General features: G+C 37.2%; 2 protein-coding genes across 4 annotated transcripts in view; one reads left to right on the top strand and one right to left on the bottom strand.

Annotated features, from left to right (window-relative positions):
• Window positions 1–14378, top strand: part of ext1b (exostosin glycosyltransferase 1b) — a 75526-nt gene extending 61148 nt beyond the window's left edge. For both annotated transcript variants that reach the window (XM_016441930.1, XM_016441929.1), the window contains 5 exons: window positions 4935–5030; window positions 7405–7494; window positions 9600–9760; window positions 11135–11306; window positions 11394–14378. In XM_016441930.1, the coding sequence (XP_016297416.1) occupies window positions 4935–5030; window positions 7405–7494; window positions 9600–9760; window positions 11135–11306; window positions 11394–11579 (705 nt within the window). In that variant the 3' untranslated portion in view covers window positions 11580–14378. The remainder of the gene's footprint in view (window positions 1–4934; window positions 5031–7404; window positions 7495–9599; window positions 9761–11134; window positions 11307–11393) is intronic.
• Window positions 14379–15049: 671 nt separating this feature from the next.
• Window positions 15050–21313, bottom strand: part of LOC107654723 (mediator of RNA polymerase II transcription subunit 30-like) — a 20291-nt gene continuing 14027 nt past the window's right edge. For both annotated transcript variants that reach the window (XM_016441931.1, XM_016441932.1), the window contains exon 5: window positions 15050–15794. In XM_016441931.1, coding sequence (XP_016297417.1) covers window positions 15699–15794 — 96 coding nt within the window. In that variant the 3' untranslated portion in view covers window positions 15050–15698. The remainder of the gene's footprint in view (window positions 15795–21313) is intronic.

The raw sequence follows: 21313 nt of genomic DNA, 5'->3' as shown, positions 1-21313 counted from the left end.
TGATAAAAACAACATCTGTATCAGAATCAGAGCTGACTGCTGTTTTTGACATGAACTAGTTACTTTTTGACTGCTTGAGGCTTCCCATTAGGATGCTTGATATCTGAACTTCAGAAAATGCTGAAATTTGTTTCCGCAATTTGATCTGATGAGGACACAGAGCGATGTTGTTTTCCTCTTGAAGATGAGTGGATATCTCTCAATGTTAAAAGCGTCATACTTTCGGTGCATCTGGACGACTCGTCTCTGCCGCCCCCTCAGTTTACACCCCTCTTAAACCTCAGGGACTAAGTCAGAGCCCAGCAGCCTGTGCGTTTCCATGGCATCCACTGCCTTCTGAAGTGTTTACCACCCTGGGAACCAATACGTATCGATTCGTCTCTAATGTGCAGGAGAGAGAGAGGGGCTAGTGGGGGAGGAGAGGTGGGGAATTAAATGCAACGTGTCCCCGCTGACTGTGCAAAGCATGTTGCGCACACACAAGCTGGCGCTTTTCCCAGACTGTCTCCTCTCTTCTCCGCGGGAGGGCTTGAAAAGACTCGACTGCTGAACGCTTGGCTTTTGTTTCTCTGGCGGAGCTTGAATTGAGCACACTCTTCTCCAGCTCAAGTGGAGGGATGGGAATAGCAATGTTAGCCCCTTTAGCTATCAGCCAGAGTCTTTCCGCAGAGGAATGGAAAGGAAGGAGGGATATAAATAAACAAGTGGAGGCAGAGGAGAATGATGGGCGTCTTTTGAGCTCGTTCTGGCAGGCTAGGTAACTAAGATTGGGGCCCACCGCTGTGAGTGAGTACGCATGTACCTCCACCCCCAAAACTGGGGGAAGTTGATAGAGATACCGTCTGTGTTTAAAGACATTGCTGGGCACGCCACAACTGATGACAGTTAAAAATACCCATTTAAATTAGGTGCATAAAAAACTATTTACAGGATCCCTGCAGGCCCTAAAATGTCTTAAATTTAGTTAATCAAATTTAAAGTCGTAAAAAGCTTAAATGTCCTAAATGGTATAACAGGAGTCTTAATTCTCATTTTAAGAGGTCTTAAATTTGGGGACAGAAAAATTGCTTTTTATTTTGGGTGATGTAATTAAATGTGCACTGCACGTTCAAAGTCAAAACTCAGTGCTGTGTCAGTGCAGTTCGCAGTCAGTGAATACTGCACATTTATGCCAAGTGATTTCTTACGACCTACTGTTGAAATAGTGCTTATTTTATCTCTCTAATCTTTTCAGTGAGCAGCTAGAAGTAGTATAATATAGACATTTTGAAAATGGAGTTCTGATTTATTTTGGGCTTGTTTACAATTTAAATTTCCACTTTTTTTCTAGTTACTATTGCCATTTTGGTTTTACAATAAGCTGCGGTTACATTTTATGTTAAGGTGTCCTTGTTACAGTGTAATTATATATTTTAAGTACTGAGTAATATTAATTAGCTACATGTACTTACTATATGGTTAGGATTAGGGTTTGGCTTAGGGTTACTTGCATGTAATTATGCATAATTTATTGTTATTATAATGGTAAGAACATGTAACATGTAACAAGGACACCTAAAAATAAACTGTTACCAAAGCTGCTTCTGGAATTTAATTCAATGTAAACATGTGTAGCTTTTCTCTGGGCTGACCCATAGCAGGAAGGGAAAACTAAATACATTAACATATTCAATATACAGTATATAGATTTTAGAAACACAATCATTTCAGCAAAATCCAATATCGGTCGACCTCTAATTTGTATGTATTGACGTATTGGTACAAAACCAAATTTCAAATTATTGTGTAAAATGTGTATTTTAAACTTGCAGTTACCCTGTTTTGCTAAAAAAAATGTGTTAAATGTTTGCCCTAGCCTGTTTAATTAAAGGGGTCATATGATGCTGCTAAAAATAACATTATTTTGTGTATTTGGTGTAATGAAGTGTGTTTATGCGGTTTAAGGTTAAAAAAAAAACATTATTTTCCACATACTGTAGATTATTGTTTCCCCTCTATGCCCCGGCTTTCTAAACGCGTCGATTTTTACAAAGCCCATTGGTCTGAAAAGCGAGGTGTGCTCTGATTGGCCAGCTATCCAGTGCGTTGTGATTGGCCGAATACCTCAAGCATGTGAGGGAAATGTTACGCCCCTTACCATATTGTGATGCCCTGTCCGGCCGGAGCGATGAGACAAAAACATTAAAACCCATTATAAACGAGGCATTTGTTGCATCCAGTGGGGACATAATTACGGATTATAATGACTTATACTGTCTTTTTACGCGTTGCGTTGCATCGCGCCGCATAAACATAAAACCATGTCTGCATTTGTGATCGGAGAAATGACAAACAACAAGCGCTACTCTACACTGCTCAAAACTCGCGTTTGAATCGTCAGTGGCAAATTCTTTATATATAAAAAAACTTACTTACAGTCTGTGAGTCAGAACAGCCGGCATTGTAGTCCACTCTACCAGGATCAGGAAACAGTCCTCCATAAAATGCGCTGCACACATCTGAATATTTGGGTTGAAGTGTTCTGGAACAGTGTTGTAAATACAACTTAACCACTGATTTCTAGTCGTGTCCTCTTTTGGAAGGCCAAACAAAGTAGTTTCGCTTTCACAACGAAACAGCGAAACAGCGTCACATACCGCGGCCTTGAGTGAGCGGAGGCCGGCTTGAGGGAGCAGAGCATGACAAAGCGGATATCGTCCTCTTTTGAAAGGCCTAACAAAGTAGTTTCGCTTTCACAACTAAACACACAGCGCCTTCACGACATGGCAGCGGCAACAACAATACTACAGCGAGAATAAAAGTTACGCCTTCTTTCTTTGCGTGAACATTTGGGCGGCTTTATGCAAATCTTCCCACATAGTGACGTAGACATGTGGGGGCGTGTTAGAACGAGCCGTTTTAGGTAGGCGTGGCTGACTTTTAACTTTTATAAAGAATATCTCTTTGGATTTGAGACTTTAGTCTTTGCAACTTTACAGATCTTCTTTATGCACCAAGAGCTTGTAACACTCCAAAGAGAAAGGAAAAATTTAAATCGCATCATATGACCCCTTTAAGTAAAAGTGATTTTAATTAATAGTATTATACATTATTAATTATGGTAAAAAAGTATTTCATTTGACTTTGAAAAACTTTGTAGATATCCTGACTCATCAAAATCAGTTAGTCTGTGGATTGAACAACTCGTCAACTAAACCTTCTTAATTGGAAGCCTGGAGTAAATTAGGCTTGCTTTGAGTTCAGTACGTTTCTTAGGAGATGTTTACAAAGTTTGAAGACTAAATTGATTATATCGAAGCTATCATTTGTATGATTCTCACTACATACTTGTTCAGTTGTTGGATGACTAGTTGACTTATAGTTGATTCATACTTTAAATCCACCCCAGTATGGAGCTTCACTCATGTCAACATGCTTTTGCGTTCCTGATCCTATCTTTGCCTCGCTCGTCTGCATTATCAAAAAATCCAACCTTCAGGCTTTGTTTTGTTTCTAAGAGTTTAAGTAGTTTAATTAATGTCTCTGATCTTATTATAGATTATAGAATACTTAGAGTTTGAAGAGGCCTCCTGATCCTTCTGCATGTAATATCATTAGACAGTCAAGCTCTCATTTATTATGTTCTGCTCTGTGGCTTGAGAGCTACGTGACTCTGCGATTGAGAGTTAATGAAATGAAAGATGTGGTTAAGTAAAAGTCTTGATGGCTGTTTATATCACCAGCGCATTAAAGCAGGATTTTAAAATCAGTGCATTAATACAGTACTTTTTCATTTTGAACAGCTCTTGCATATAATAATGATGCTCATGCGGCAGCAATCGAGCCTGCATCATGTCCTGATGCCATTCCCTATGCATTCGTGAACAACAAAAAGTGCCCTGAAAACTAACATTTAATAAATATCATTTTAATTGAATTATTTAATGTTTAAATGTTTAATAAAAATATATATTTTTCAATATTTTCTGTTTGAATATTATTACTGTTCATGTTTTATTAAGGAAAGTTCATAAACCTGATCGGCAAGCCTAGGTCTTTACCCAATTTCACTTTCACACCTTTATTGCTTTTCTGTCAGCTTATTCAGTGTACGCATGTCTGCTCATGTTTTGATGTCAAGACCAGAGACCTGATCATTTCAGCATTTTAAATTCTCATTTATATGCATTTATTATTCTTGTGGATTTTTAGGGCGGTCTATCAACGTTTTGTTGCACATAAAAAAAATCCCCTGAAAGTGTGTAGGGCTCTGTTAGAGTATTGGGTTGAGTCCAAATACTCGAGCGCTCTTAATGAGTTATTTAACCCCGCTCTGTGAACTAACTGACTTCTAAATCACAGACACTCTCTGAGAGTAAGGGCCCCTCTTAAAATGTTCCACATGAAACATTTATGAGTGTTAACGTAAAACCAGAGCCAGTCACTTCAGCCGGAGGTGTAATCACTCAAAGACACTTGAAAGTGACAAAACAAAATGAATATAAAAAAAAAAACTCATGGCTATGACAAGCTGTAAATTGAAACCGACATCACATCCCATATTTGGGACATTCCAGGCTAATGCTAACACCAGATACACAATTACAGAAATGTGTGTGAACTTCACAAAGTGAAAGCCCTCAGAGAATCCCTGACAAGTCACAATGTGATATGTTTGGCATTAACTGCATATGTTTTACTGTCAAATGCTCTATTTAAATGTGGCTTTTTAATGAAGTCTGACCGTGTATAAAAGTGCAGAGTACAGTATATTATGATTTGTATTATTTAATTTCTTTGGAAAGAAACATATAAGCTGGGGACTGGATCTGAATTCATGTGTTTTTTCTGCCCTTGAAGCCTCAGTAATAGAAATGTACTGTATAATTCAAAAGAATGCATCGTTTTGGAAACTGCTTTGTTTCTGATCTCTCTTTGTTTCTGTCTTTTCTCAGATTATTGTATTGTGGAATTGTGACAAGCCTTTACCTGCCAAGCATCGATGGCCGGCCACCTCAGTGCCCATTATTGTAATCGAAGGAGAGAACAAGGTGATATATGGTTCCTTTGTGATTTCAATACGTTTTCCCAAGTTATTTCCACTTTTTTTAAGCATGTTAAAGCTGAGAAATGACATTGACAACATTAGATGTGTCACAAAGTCTAAAAATAAATTGAAAAAATAAATGCATGAAACTTTGTGAATGCTGGTTTTAATGTATACTCTAAAAAAAAAAAAAATACTACTTTTATTCATCAAGGCACCTTAACTTGATCAAAAGTAACAGTAAAAACTTACAAAAAATCTATTTCAAAAATAAATGCTGTTCTTGTGAACTTCCTATTCATCAAACAATCGTGTAAAATGTATCACAAAAATAGTATGCAGCACAACTGTTTTTAATATTGATAATAAGAAATGTTTCCAGAGTATAAAATCAGCATATTAGAATGAATTCTGAAGGATCATGTGACACTGAAGACTGGAGTAAAGGCTGCTGAAATTACATCTTAAAATAGAAAAAGAGTGATTTTTAATTGTACTAGTATTTCACAGTATTACTGTATCTTTGATCAAATAAATGCAGCCTTGGTGAGCATAAGAAAATTCTTTCAAATACATTTTGAATGGTAGTGTACAGTATATGTAATGTTTTTCATTGGTAATGAAACTTATTACCCTGATAAAGTATTTTTCACAAAATTGTGGCTACATTAATATGTACTGCAGTAAAATATTAGTGGCACACAACACAGCATCCCGCACTTTTGTAGTTGTTGATAGGGTGTGTGTGGATGTTTTTGGTGTGGAACAGAGAGGGACTGTGAGTGTTGTTTCCCAGTGTTTGGAGTGGAGAGGGATTAGTTTTCCTCTGGCTGAGGCCGGGAAGAGAGCAGTGAAGTAGTGCCAGTCAGCCTGTGGTTTTTACGGCTTGTGGCTGTCTTGTTTACAGAGTGGTGTGTCCGTGTGTGTGTGTGTGTGTGTGCGTTTTCCCACCCAGACTAGCTGACGAGGAGACAGCTCTTTTAAGCCGTGATTGACAGCCTGGTTCCATGCCACACTGAAGTGTTGCTCTGGGCATTTTCTTTATTAAACACTCCCATTTCTACAGTATATGAGATCCTACAGAGATTACTGTGCCTTTCAGAATAACTTCCTGTGCTGTGCTGCATTTCATTAAGGACTGCATGAAACAACATTAACTACTTATTGAGAATTGTTTTTTTTGTGTGTGTGAAGCGCAAAATTCAAAGCAAAATAATATAGGGCAGGACTTGATTTTAGCCATTGGGATTTGAGTGTGAAAAATAATATTCCATGTAATTTTGTGATTATTATATTTCCTCTCCGTGCGAGCTGAGTTATGTCAACAGAAAAGTTTTTAAATTCAGAATAACAAGCATGCAGAAATCACACACTGTGTGATGTGATTGTAAATAAGGGTTATTTTTTAGGGAAATTTTAGTAGCGATGCTCCCTTATGCATTTTTTACAGAGACTAAAACTAACATTTTCATTTAGCCAGAAACCAAAACCAAAAATTTTGGTAATTAAATCTGAGTAATTGAACCTTGCTCTTTACAGTGTTGTTTTCTCATGTGATAAATTAAACTAGTTACAGTAATGTTCTTCTGCAGCCAAGCTTATCCATGTTTTGTGTAAGAAATGGACACTGACATAGTCAAAGCACAAGTATTTTCTGTTTCAAACTAATTAGTTGTAATTGTTAGTAGTAATTTATTAGTGGCGGATAGTAGTAAAATGATAGTAAATGATATGACTCGACTTGATTCTGTGGTACGGCTCTATGGCGTCTGTGGATTTGAAGGAGAGAGATGTGAGACTTCCAGCGTTAGATTTAATCCTGACTTCACAGGGCTGTCGCTCACCTGCACGTACCTCATCTTTCACCTTCATATTGTGGCGGTGGCTTTCTAGAAGTGCAGATTGTATGTGGCGTGGTCCCTGTGGACTGCTTGTGTGACTGAGGGGCATTTACTGTGGGAAGCGTGTGTATTATTTCCTGTTTAGTTGTGCTTTTAAACACCATCCTCTTTTGACATATTTATGAGTAAGTTTGTCGCTCCCTGACACTGTTTTGACGTTTAGTGCCATCGAGGCTTGTTTTGTCCGTATGTGTTTTGACAAAAGTTCAATGAAATGCTTGCATGTGCGTCCATGTTTATGAAGCGCTGTGAGGGGATGTGTGTGGGTGGCCTGTTGTTGTATGCGTCTGTGACTGGACTTTAATGTGTGCCTCGTTTTGTAAATTTCCGCATCTTATTAGTGATCAACCACACATGCACAACAGTAACCAAATATTTGGAGTTTAATCCAAACAGAGAAAAATATGAAGAGAGGAAATTTTCCTTGTACTATACGAGATAAAATCTGAGTATACATATTTATTTTTCTCTCTGTAGGTCATGAGCAGTCGGTTTCAGCCCTATGACAGTATCATCAGCGATGCAGTGTTAAGTCTGGATGAGGACACTGTGTTGTCAACCACTGAGGTATGGACTATAATTCTCCCCATGTGTCTCTCTCTTTCCGAGTCACACGTCAGCAGTGAGGGTGACTTCCGTCCTGAGCTCTGTTAGCCTGTGGCCCTGCTGAAGATGGCGCTTCCTCCTGGAAAGTTTCTTTTTTCGTTTTCTATCACTATTCATGGCTGTAGATGTCATCTTTTTGCGGTTTTCTGGGGTCTTCGACAGGAGGTCCGTGACGTTTTTATTTTAGGATTGCCAAAGTTAATGTGTGAGATTTAAAGACACATTTAAGACCGTTATCGTTATGAGTTAATATTGTTAATAAAAATATTTTTAAATTGGAACCATCAGAGCTGATTGAAATGTCATCTATAAATTTTTATTACCTATTTCCTTTTTACTTTTTATTTATTTATGTTAGTGCTGTCAAACGATTAATCGCATCCAAAATAAGTGTGTACGGTGTACAGGTGCATCTCAATAAATTAGAATGTCGTGGAAAATTTCCACAATTTGAGTTGAATTACTGAAATAAATGAACTTTTCCGTGACATTCTAATTTATTGAGATGCACCTGTATATGTTGATGTATATATATATATACACACACAGTATATATTTTAAGAATATTTACATGTATATATTTATATTCATATAATTTATATTACATATAAATACATTTAATATATAAACATAACATTTTTCTTAAATATATACGTGCATTTGTGTGTATTTATATATACAAAATAAATATACACAGTACACACACATATATTATGTAAATAAAAACTTATTTTGGATGCGATTTAATCGTTTGACAGCACTAATTTAAATATTGAAGCTGATCAGTCCAATTTTATGGGAACATTAGAATAATTCACATTAATTAATATAATTAACATAATATCAAACTAAAGTAAAATACCATGCATAGAAATGTGAACATCAGTAGGGGACATATTTACAAAGATTAAATCCATAAAGTGGTAATAATTTGATTCAAGTTTTCAGTTGTTTTTTTTTCAGTTTTCAGTTTTTAAATACTTTCATTTATTGACAGTCATATAGTATTTAGTATGGAATGGCTGGAGCATAGTTTTATATATAAATGTTTAGCCAATCATAGCAGAAGCCATTTACATATAGGTACAGAGAGATGAAAAATGGTGGAAGACACTTTGAATAACATCATAAGTGTGCTTCAGGGGATGAGATTGCCCCTTTCCTGGCCCTATATTAAAAATAGCATCCATTGCAGCTAACAATAGGGCAGATATCGGATCCATAACCCTGTAGCACCTCAAAGTGAAAGACGCCTTATCATTTGAGCAGGGTTGTGATCGCTCCCTCCTCAGCCGCTCTCGGATTAAACCCCAACCTTTCAGCTGGCAGTGCAGATTTGGCAACCACTATGCTTCCGCCACCCATAATCAGCTCAGCATGGCCTCTTCAGCCCTCGGTTCCTCCCTCTCTCGGTTTCTTTCTGTCCCCTGCATTAGTGGCACTCTGCAGCGTACAGTGGTGAGAAATGGCCGTCCCTTATCAGAGGCAGCAGAGTCAGCGTGAACGCACACAGCTCAAGTCAACCTCCTAAACCTGTCTTCCCTTCGGTGCATTCCTCTTTTCTTCCTGAAATGGATATCTTTAATCATGTGTTATCTTGACCACACTGCAGGGAAACTCCAATTACTCTTTCTTTCTTGAATTCCCCCTCCCAAATAACCCCATTTGTGTAGCTGGAGACTTAGTTTGGCATTACATGTGAGGCGGGTGTACTGCCGGTGGGGTTACGCCAAGTGTTCAGTGTATATAGTTAGTCTGTTTGTGTGTGTCTTGTATGAGTGTGGTTCAGTTCACTGCTGACTTGAGATCCTGCTGAGGCTCCGCCGCTGACACTTTTGATGTGTTTCAGTAATTATTTGTTTAGATGCCCTCCTTAGAAAAAGGAGGGCATTTTCTCAGCTTGCAGCTTTGAAAGCGTGTTTGTGTATGTGTGTGTATATTTGTGTCTGGTTTTTGTCGAGATAGCCTTCATGCCACCGTCCTCGATTCTTTATTTCTTCTTTTTAACTCTTTATAGTGCCGGTTTGGCGAGTTGCTTCTAACTTGAGCTCAGCGTTGCCTTGCAGGTGGACTTTGCCTTCACGGTGTGGCAGAGTTTCCCTGAGAGAATTGTGGGATATCCTGCCCGCAGTCATTTCTGGGACAATAATAAGGAGCGCTGGGGTTACACCTCCAAATGGACCAATGACTATTCCATGGTTCTCACCGGAGCTGCCATTTACCACAGGTACTGCATGTGGAAACAGATGCTTCACTGGGAGGAAATTAGGGCAGTGCCTTCCCTTTACACTATACGAATATACACTGTCTACATACACATGTATATATGTATGTATGTATGTATGTATGTATATATATATATATATATATATATATATATACTACCATTCAATGGTTTGGGGTCATTTTTAGCCAGAAATAAAAACTTTTATTAAGCAATGATGCATTAAATTTGTTTAGTAAAAGTAAAGGGAAATACTTTTTTTCAAATAAATGCTGTTCTTTTGAAATTTATATTCATTAAAGAATACCAAAAAAATGGTTTCCAATAGTGTTAATTTTCGTTAAATTAATCTCTTCATTGTGGAAGCGCAGACAATGATCTGAAAACACCAACAAACAAGTGCAGAATTAACATTGGTTTCCACAAAAATATTAACTGTTCAATATTGATGATAATAAGAAGAAATTTTACTTGAACGTCATATCACTGATAGATCGATTAAAATCTTAATGTTAAAGCTTACATTTAAAATGAATAATTTACTGAAAGTCTGGTAATTCATCAGTTATGTCCTAAATTATAAGCAGTAATATCACAGAACAAAATGTCATAATTCTGAAGTTCTTTAAAATGGAGACTACCATTACAATAAGTAGACCAGGCAATATTTTAAAAATATTAATGCAACTATACAAATCAATCTTTAGATTAAACTGACTGATTATAGTATTTAAAGAAAAAGTCTCACCATACACTCCTCAGCGCTATGATCTTAAACCGGAAGTACAGGAAATTGTCCAAATATAAGGATCAGTTTCCATTATTGTAACACCACAGACATTGAGGACATGAAAAGGTCATTTTTCTTCAAATATCACAAAAGTAATTATATAAAAGTATTTTCATGGCAATATAATTATTGTATTGTGTAATTGTATTTAATTTAGCTTGCATAATATTTATTTTAAATAAAAATGTTAAAACATTTATATTGTTGCAAAGTTAATACCACATGCCAGCACAAATAAAGAATGACCTAATATGATGGCACCAGCTTTAGGGTAGAATTGTTCATTAATTTTCTCAGAAAAACATGATTTGCAGTTTCCGTAGTAAGCTAGAAACATGCAGCAAGGACACATTTGTAGGACAAGCAGCCATTAAATATATATTTAAGGAAAACTGTATTGAAAAAAATAAGCCATTGATTAAAAGACTGATTGGTTTTTGTTTCAGTTAATGAAAAAATCAATATATTTTATCCATTTTATCCAGCACATTGTGTTCATTGTCCTATTGAGCTTTTGAATTAATGATTTGGTTGTCTCAACCTGTCCTTGACAATGTCCATGTTCTCCATTCCGTCCTTTTCTCCAGATATTACCACTTCCTGTATACCAACTTCCTGCCAAATAGCCTGAAGAGCATGGTGGACCAGCTGGCCAACTGTGAGGACATCCTCATGAACTTCCTAGTGTCCGCTGTCACCAAGCTGCCGCCCATCAAGGTCACACAGAAAAAACAGTACAAGGAGACCATGATGGCTCAGGTAAGTGAGAAAAAAAAACGCACTGCAGATAATTAAACCTACATGAGCTTGAGCAGATGTCTAATGTTGTGCATCTGTTCCTCTTAGTCATCTCGAGCCTCGCGCTGGGCGGACCCGGACCACTTTGCCCAGCGGCAGACCTGCATGAACAAGTTCGCCAGCTGGTTTGGCGGCATGCCACTGGTCCACTCCCAAATGAGACTGGACCCCGTTCTGTTTAAGGACCAGGTCTCCATCCTCCGCAAGAAATACAGGGAGATCGAGCGGCTCTGACCAGACTGGCGCCCCTTGTCGGACATTCAACAGGGGGCCGCAAGAGACTCTCCGGAGCAGAGGAGGACCATAGCGGAAGAGCCCGTGGCTCAGTTTTCCCCTCAGCACACAAGCAAAGGACAAACACAGGCCTCTGTGGACCTTCAGACACACGTGACACACTTTTAACTCTTCGGAAGATTTAGTTTTGTTTCAAGGTTGGTAACGAATGCCACAGAAAACTCATCTTTCCCAGCACACGAGCGAGTTGTTGGACAACAGGAGGGATGCATCATCGTGTTAGCACTTCTTCACCATGCCACATCTGGATCCATCCACCCTCCCGCTTCGGATGTCAACATCATGTTCTCAGTTCTTTCCGAGGTCTCGAGCCTTGATTGTGTACTGTTGAGCTCATATGGTTTTATTTCCAAGTTTTTGAGGTATTAGGGTTTTTTTCCTTTTCAAAACACTTCATAATCATTTAGTTTCATTGGAAGGCTATGATGTAGACGGTGCAGGTGAATAGTTCACAGACACAGAAATATAACTGTGAGCAAAAAAAGGGATTCGAAACGGCATAACCACCATTTAAACACCCTGCAGTATTTTATTTCTTATTTTTAAAAATGGTGCCAAGACTAATGAGTTGCCTTAAGTGGCTTGTCAAACCCTCCCTACCTAATTAATTCATGCAAATCCACCTTAAAGTGTATAAAAAAATTAATTAGAATTCCCTAAATCCTCACGTTATTAAACAGCCCGACATGGAGAAAATTTTTTTTTGTTATAGTCAAGAGAAAGATTAGCATGGAAACAAAGGCAGAGCTTACAGTGCAGGAACGCCATCTGTTTAGGTGTGAAAACTTTTGTAGACATCAGCACATGACAGGTTGCATCGTAAGGACTTATGGACGTAATTTAAGTGAGACGTCTCTCACCTCCTTTATCTTCCCTGTCCCTGTGAAAAATGAGCTGTCCATCAAAGTTCAATGGCACTGGCTCATTTCTCCTCTTTGGCCTCCTATTTTAAACGTGACTCCTTCGCATATAAAACTCATTCAGCCACAAATGGACACCTGGCTAATTTATGTCCCCTAGAAAGTGACGAGTGTATGCTTCCTTTACATTCTTTCTTGTTGATTTCATATCAAGGGAACGGTTCTCGAGACGTTGGGCCCCTCCAGTGTTGTTTCTCTGTATTTTCCAGAGTCAGAGTGGAGTGTGTTGTCAGCCTCCGCTCACAGGTACTTGAATGTCTGATGACTTGAAGGAGTGCCGTGCTTTAGTGGCCTTTTGTGAAGGTGACTGGACTTAAAATGTGCCAGCTGTGAGCCAAAGCCTTTTTTCCTTTTCATGTTTTCTTCACATAATGCATCAGAATTCGGTTGATGCTGACATATGTACACTACACGTTTTTGTTTTTTTCCCCCTCCATGTGGACATGGTCTGCCCACGCTGAAATTTAAAAGCATATCTGACACAATGTTGTTTAGGAACCCTTCAATTGCTGTGCGTTGTATTTTAATAAGCATCATGACTTAAAGGCCTCAGAAATTTGCAGTAATGTGATTCAATTGACATTATTCGAATTGAAAATCTTAATTTTAGAGTGTCTATCTTGACATTTAAGTTTAGGTGCTTGCTTGAATCTTGTTATACAAGTATGTGAATTAAAGTCCCTGAAAGCTTCTACTATAATTGCCCTCTTAACTGTTGCATAAAATGTTCATTTGTAATTAGTCGTCTTTGTCACCCTTTGTCATTTTTTTTTTTTTTTTAAGTTTTAACACAAATGGCCCACATCTGGTTAAGTTTTAAGTTCAGCAAACCAGCTAATTTAAAAATGTTATATCCAGCATTTATACCTATGGTTGTCATTGTTATAATGTCATATCACAGAATCAACGTCTGGCCTCGCACAATTTCATCGGCCAAATTATAAGACACTTCAATGTACATAATCCTTGTTCATACAGCTGGATCTACACAGTTCTATATAGGATGATGCATCTGAGATGACTTTAGGGGGTAGATGTGTGCATCAGATGTCTGTTTTGATTAATATGTGCATCCCATCCCGTCACGATGCCCTTGCCAATGCTGTCATCAGAGCTTGTGATACGCCCAGCATCGTCCAGATGTGCCCAAGGCCCTTGTCAGTGTAGTGCATGTGTGCAGACGACACACTGATAGGTGTTTGCATTGACGCCAGTGTTGTTTTAATTACCCAGCTTAACGTGACAAAGCCATTCATTTGAAATTGGCCTGTTGAATGCTGCTGCTACCACTACACACTTGCAAGATCACCAAAGAATCTTGGCAAATTTAAACTCATGCAATTGTATTATGTTGTCGTTCTTTTATGGTTTCTCTACTTGTTTTTCATTCCGTCAAGATCATCCTGTCTCAAGGTTAACTGGTAAAATTAGCATCCGATTTCTCTTACATTTCTTTCCATGATTAGCAATAAGCAATATAGAGTCATGCTCAAAAACATCACTGATCTCTCCCTGATTGTGCCTTTTGATTCAATTGAATTGAGTTTAGACAGAAACGGCAAAATCTTTTAAATAAAGTTGCGTCATCTTCCGACACTAAAGTTTCACAGCATCTGTTAAACACGCAACTGTATTTCTCACGTTAGGCTGTTAACCAGACTTGCATGACCACTTTAGGCTATTTATGAGTAAATACTGATTTGTTTTGGGTTATTTTTGTTCAGAGCTGTTTGTTTTGCTCCCTCCTGTCCTGACCCTTCATCCCAGTAATTAACAGATGACTTTTTATAGAGGTAATAAAGAAATTGCAAAATGCCAATTTTGTATGAATGATTTATAAGAAAATGAATAAAGTCATGTTTGATGCTATAATGACGTGACTTGCGTGTTTATTTTTCCGATTAATGGTATAAAGGGGTTACAGATAAGGGATTATATTGAGCTGTACACTGTAAAAAAATAACCTTGAATTTAACAGTAAAAGACTTTAAAAATGCTACAGTAAAAACACATTAAATGGTTAACGATAAGTTCCCCTAAAATATACGGTAAGAAACCGTATTGGACATTACATGTAATTTTGCGGTAGTATACCATTTTTGGAAGTGGAAAAAGGACGTATAATTTACAGTGAATAACCGTAAATTGACATTCCCAGAATTCCCTGCATTACATTTGTGTGTTAGTGTTTGTGTGAATGACACTGTGCACCTTCTATATATGTTAATATTTAAAAGCTGCTTGTGATGGGCTTTGGTTCATCGTGTGACTTTCTCATCACCACCTGCTTTTGGTGGTTATCAGTGTATTACAAACGTACAAAACAGATTTCAGTACTTCAATAGGTTGGTTTTTTAACATTATATCAGTTAATGAAATTACGGTATTTAAATGTAAATGTAAGTTAAAACCGTAAAACCTAAAATGTTTCTACTGTATTTTTTTGACGGTAAAATTCTGGCAACCACAGATGCCGTTTTTTACCATCAATTTTACGGATATTTTTTTTTACAGTGTACATGCTGAAATTCAGCACTATTGATTGTGTGGCTACTGTAAACGGCTGTGCAATTTTTTTTTTCTTTTTGAGAAGGATGCTTTTATATCTAATACTAAAATCAGATAATTTGTTCTTGAGTTTTTTTTTTTCCAAACACGACCACAAAAGTATGAAGCAGTCGAGACGCACTGGTATAAGGTTTATACTTAATAGATATATTAACACCACACTGATATGCAATGTTTCACACATTATTTTTCTATAAATTATGATTGAGAGCTACACAGTTTAACAGTAAATAGGAGCTATCACTCATGCAAAATATGAGGAATATACTTGCGTAAAAGGTTCATTTTAAAGCATATCTGAGTGAATGAGCAGACTGCTCAGACCTCCTAATGTTCATCAGGTTGAAAATTGGATCCAAGTCAGCTGAACCGAATGGTATTTCAACCGTGTGTTATGAATGCAGCAGAATTTCTTCAGTCCTCTTTTCGCTTCCTACCTTCTCTCAATTTTGTGCCTCGCTGCTCTTTCCTGCATCTATCTTACGTGTCCCGCTGAAAGCAGAGCTCGTGAATGCAGCGAACACAGGCTCTGTATGTACAACACTGACTCGGTGTGCACACACACGTGTGTTCAGCTCCTGACAGCCAGCATGGAGTTGATCTCCCAGATGAGGTTTCTGAGCTGGTCCATAATCATCTTCAGCTGCTGGTTCTTCTGTTTGAGTTTCTGTGATAAAAATTGAAATACACATTTTTAGTTATTGAGCTGTTAATATGCAGCACTGCTGAGCAGATTGTCACTGACTTAACATTTTTCAGTAGCATAACAGCTAAGCTATTTTCAAAATTATGTAGCAGGGTTTCTTTTCCTAACTACTACCTGTGTAGCATGACAAAACTCAGCATTCTCTCATCTTATGCCACATAATATGTCATAATTTCAGTGTGCAGAGCTGTAAGCAGACTTACAGAACAGTGGAATCAATCATATATATATATATACAGTAAATACACACACATGCACGTATATATTTAAGAGAAATGTTTATATATTAAATATAAATTATATGAATATAAATATATACATATAAATATTTTTTTTAATCTGTACTGTATATGTGTGTATTTATATATACATAATAAATATACATAGTGTACACATATTATGTAAACAAAAACATTTATTTTGGATGTGATTAATCGCGATTACTCGTTTGACAGCACTAATAGTTATACATGATACTTAGGATTGTGGGAGTGTCTTACTTTAAATATGAATATAATCTAAAAAAGATGAAAATAACATTTAGATATTCATTTAGAAACCCATATATAGAGCCCCGTTTCCACCACTGACTAAAAAAAAATTTTATCTCACAATTCTGACTTTTTTTCTTGCAGTTCTGAGTTTTTATGTCTCACAATTCAGACTTTTTTCTCACAATTCTCAGAAGAAAAGTCTTCATTACGAGATATAAACTCACAATAGCAAGAAAAAATAATTAAGAGATAAAGTCACAATTGCTTTTTTTATTTCTTATTCCATGGCAGAAACGAAAAAAAAAAAAAAACTCTAAATTCTGAGGGAAAAAGTCAGAATTGCAGGATGTAAACTCAGAATTTAGAGAAAACAAGACACTAGGGCTTCCATACTCATCAGATGATTGTGTGGGTTAATTCAGAGAAGAATTCATCACACTGATCCAAACAGGTAACTCAAGTTCTTTTAAATTAAAGAACCGGCTCAGAAGAGTCATCTGCTCATGAATCAGACTATAGTTGCACTGTGTGCTTGTCTAGCAGCGAGCAAGGGATAACTGTTCTTGCCATTATTATGCGTTACACTGTGCTTTTTATCTTACCACATTCAATTCACATTGAAACTCACATTCATAACTCAGATAAAATATGATTTCTTTTACCATGTTGCTGGAGATCATGACTGAAAAGCGATGCAGGAAGCACTGTTGCATACTGTAAATAGTTAACATCACCATAAGTAGCCTCAATATATTGTTGTTTTTGTTTAACTGCTTTATGCAAAGTCAAGTCAAGTCACCTTTATTTATATAGCGCTTTTAACAATACAGATTGTGTCAAAGCAACTGAACAGCATTAATTAGGAAAATAGTGTCAATAATGCAAAATGACAATAGTAAACACTCATTTTTCAGTTAAAGACAGTTCATCATTGAATTCAGTGATGTCATCATCCAGCTCAGTTCAGTTAAAATAATCTCTCTAAAATCAAGTCAACGATATCGCTGGAAATTAAGTGTCCCCAACTAAGCAAGCCAGAGGCGACAGCGGCAAGGAACCAAAGCTCCATCGGTGACAGAATGGAGAAAAAACCTTGAGAGAAACCAGGCTCAGTCGGGGGGCCAGTTCTCCTCTGGCCAGACAAAACCAGCAGTTCAATTTCAAAGGACTATATACTTACATACTCAGAGACAGGTTTTTGAGATTCACTTGTTTAACATGTGACGCCGATAAAGTCAAGATGTTTAGCTGTTTTTCGACCAAACTGAAAGGGAATAAATATGATTTGAGCCACTTTGTTATATGATTGCTGGTGTTGTACTAGACACAGCAGGCTAGAAACAGCGAGAGGTTCTCTGGCCAAAAACACCTTGTTAAAGAAAAAGGCTAGAGGAAAATGTCATTCAAACTGACACTCTTTATAACAGTTTTGTGCAGGAGAGCATCTCTGAAGCTCCATGGTGTTGGGCCACAGCAGAAGAATAATGCGCTTATACCAGCCCACCTCATGTCAATGGTACAAGCTGCTGGTGGTGTAATAGTACGGGAACTGTTTGTTTGGCGCACTACAGGCCTCTTAAATACAAACAGTGCTCTATTTACATGCTGTAGTGTATGAGCATTGTTACTGACCATCTGTATCCCTATATAGCCAGTCTACCCATTTGAAATGAATAGCCTACTTCCACTGGGACAATGCACCATGTCACAAAGCATTCATCATCTCCACCTTGTTCTATTGTGGGAAGAGCTTGGAACTTCAGCTTGTTCCAATGGCAACACGGTCCCCTGATCTCAATCCAATAGAGCACCTTTGGGGTGAGCTGAAATGAGAAGTTCATGCAGCCTGTAAACGGGCAGAGACTGTGTGATTGTATTGAGTTAACCTGGCTAGAGCCGCTGAGGAATTCTTCCAGCATGGTTTGCTGAATCCTTGCCACAGACAATTCAGACAGCTCTGGAGGCAAAGCAGTGTGCTGATCTGTACTACTCGGGTGTACCTAACAATGGTTTAGCAAATGGCTGCAATATAACAAAGAGTGAAAAATTTAAGGGGGTCTGAATACTTTCCGTACCCACTGTATCTTAAACAGTATTTTGCTTTCATTTTAAAAATTACTATCTCATATCATTTAAAGGATATTTGCAGTTGTAAAAATAATTTTCTATGTTGCAGGAACATTTAGGTGAACTGTAAAAAGGTAAAAGGTGATTAAAAATAAAATAGTATAAAAAATGCGAGCAATCATAGCACCTAAAGTATACACTTTAATTTAATTGTATACATTTAAAATATATACATATGTAAAGATAGATAGATAGATAGATAGATAACAATAGAAAACAATAATATAAAAAAACATACATTTTAATAAAAAAATGATAATTTTCATGAAAATATATAAACTGCTTAATTGATGACTATTTAAGTTTAACTAATGTTAACCACAGACGTTGATTTACTCACAAATTGAAAACTGCCTTCAATAAAATAATGTCAGCTATTCAAAATATACACTATCATTTAAAAGCTTGGGGTTGATAATATTTTTGTTTTTGAAAGTCTTCTATGCTCACGTTGAATTTACTTGATCAAAAATACAGCAAAAACGTATTTAACATTTAAAAAATCTCTCTCTTTTAATATATTATAAAATCTGTTTAAAATGAATTTTTCAGCAGCCATTACTCCAGTCTTCAGTGTCACATGAGCCGTCAGAAAATAATTCTAATAACTTTTTTAACAGTCCGCTTGGAAACAAAGCCATTGTGATGCCAAACTCTCTCACATGGAAGAAAAAAAATACTTTTTACAACTGTGGCAATGAGCTATTTTGTAACAATGTAAAAGTCTTTATTGTAACTTTTGATAAATGTAATGCATCCTTGCTATTTAAAAAAAAAAAAAAAAAAACTTACCCCAAACTTTTAAATGGCAGCCTATAGGTTTAACATATATTACCTTATTGCACAAAAGTTCACACCCCAAACTTTTAAATGACAGCATATAGGCTTAATATCTATAACCTGATTGCACAAAAGTTCACACACAATAAAACTGATGACATACATTTTAGGCAAATCGCTCACAGCAGGCAACGGCAATAGTGCTTTAAAAGAGGATGAACTTAGAGATGCAACTTCTCTTAAGACAGTCAACCTACTAGGAAAAATCAGAGCTCCAGCAACAGGCCTGGCAGGATCAGCAGTAAGAGATGACCCTGGTGAGCTGAACTCCTGTCTAGCACCATTAAGACATAATAAAGACTCAGTATAAGTGAACAGGTCCCAGCTGGTACAGGGCAGAACACTACATTGATCGCTTCTTCCTTTCCTAGCAGGGTCAACCTGGATCATGATTGCTCCAGGAACACTGACAGGAAGGGAGTCTGAGGCACTTGTTGTCAAGCACTGAGACAGGAGTCCTGAGGCAAGCTCAGAGGACACAAGTCTCTCATAAAGCAGAGAGGTAAAGTCTCACTTGATCAAGATTCTCAGTACAGATGTTAACTGTGATAAAGGGCTCTTGTCATCCCACTGGCTTTCAGCATTTAAGCAGGAGCTTTCAGATGTTAGCATGAAGGCAACTGCTTGGTGGCAGCTTAGCTCTCATGACAAAGTTGCTTCTTCTTATTGAGCACTGAAAGCCACTGTGGGCTGTTTAATACATGTGAAGTCAGTGTGACCTGAAGTCTAATAACCTACACACTTGCACTTTAGTGTGTACTTGCAGTGATGTTCTGACTAATAAAGGGACGGTTCACCTAGAAATATACTTATTTACTCACTGCCATGTCATTCATTTTAGAATGACAGTCAATGGGAGCCAAAACAACATTGACTTTCATTGACATTTTTCATAACATTTCTTTAAAAAAAAAAAAGTCATACAGATTTGGAATGGCGTGAGGGTGAATAAATGATGATAGAATTCAAATTTTTAAATTAAGTTCCTTTTAGTACTGCTAATTATCATTAACAATAATAAGTGTTATTTAAGGACTATTTGAATTTTGCTGCCTATAAATCATAAATTTGTTAAGTGGCTTTTGTAGAAGACAATCAGAAGAGAAAAACTGCATTTACTTTTTCATATCATTCAGTCCTAGGCTCAAACATGGCGTCTCATTTTGCCTATCCCTTCATCTGAATCTCTTACCTCATTGAATCACGATGAGATCAAAGCAGCCGTCCTCGATAATGGGAAGAGTTTTTGATCAAATGCGGACTTATTAAAATTCAGGTTTGTTCAAATGTGCTATGTTTTACACTCTGAGTGACAGCTGGATGACCACTGCAAAGAAAAATTTGTGTTTTTTCATTGGCACCCAAAACTGAGAAGCACAAATTAGTCTCTGAGATCTGAATGGATTAAAAAAACGTCTAAAACAAAAGAGCTATTGAGAAGTGTGGCTTAAATACCAGTTAGAACATGTTTATTGCAGAGACTGATCAAAGTGAAACAATTTTAAACTAAGAAAATTTAAATAGAATAAAATAAAATGCAGAAATTGTCCGTAGAACAAGCCTTCATTATAAAAATTGTGACCTTGGATTCCACATGGCTAATCCGCCTTGTCTCTCTCGACTCGTTTCAGCATTTCTGCTCGCTGAGATTGAGCAGGAATTACTAGTGTAAGTGTCTGGGAGTGAAGCAAGGGGATTACACTGATTGAAGAGCAGGAAAGAATGTACCACCTCATTCTAATCCAGGTGACATCACAACATCTTTAATGCAACTATTGTGTTCTGCTTATTTAAAGACGCTGCTTATTCTTTCTCAAAACGTTGACTAGATTGAATCCAGAAGCGTTATTCCCACACTATAAAAAATGCTGGGTTAAATACAACCCAGTGCTGGGTAAAATAGGGACAAACCCAGCAATTGGGCTGTTTTGACCCAGCGGTTGGATTAAATGTTTAACCCAACCTTCTGGGTAGTAACCCAACCGCTGGGTCAAAACAACCCAATTGCTGGGTTTGTCC

Source organism: Sinocyclocheilus anshuiensis, unplaced genomic scaffold (genome assembly GCF_001515605.1).
Source record: "Sinocyclocheilus anshuiensis isolate Anshui unplaced genomic scaffold, SAMN03320099.WGS_v1.1 scaffold195, whole genome shotgun sequence".
NCBI classification, from domain to species: Eukaryota; Metazoa; Chordata; class Actinopteri; order Cypriniformes; family Cyprinidae; genus Sinocyclocheilus; species Sinocyclocheilus anshuiensis.
The sequence above is the reverse complement of the archived record's forward strand: the minus strand, read 5'-3'. Positions and strand labels throughout refer to the sequence as shown.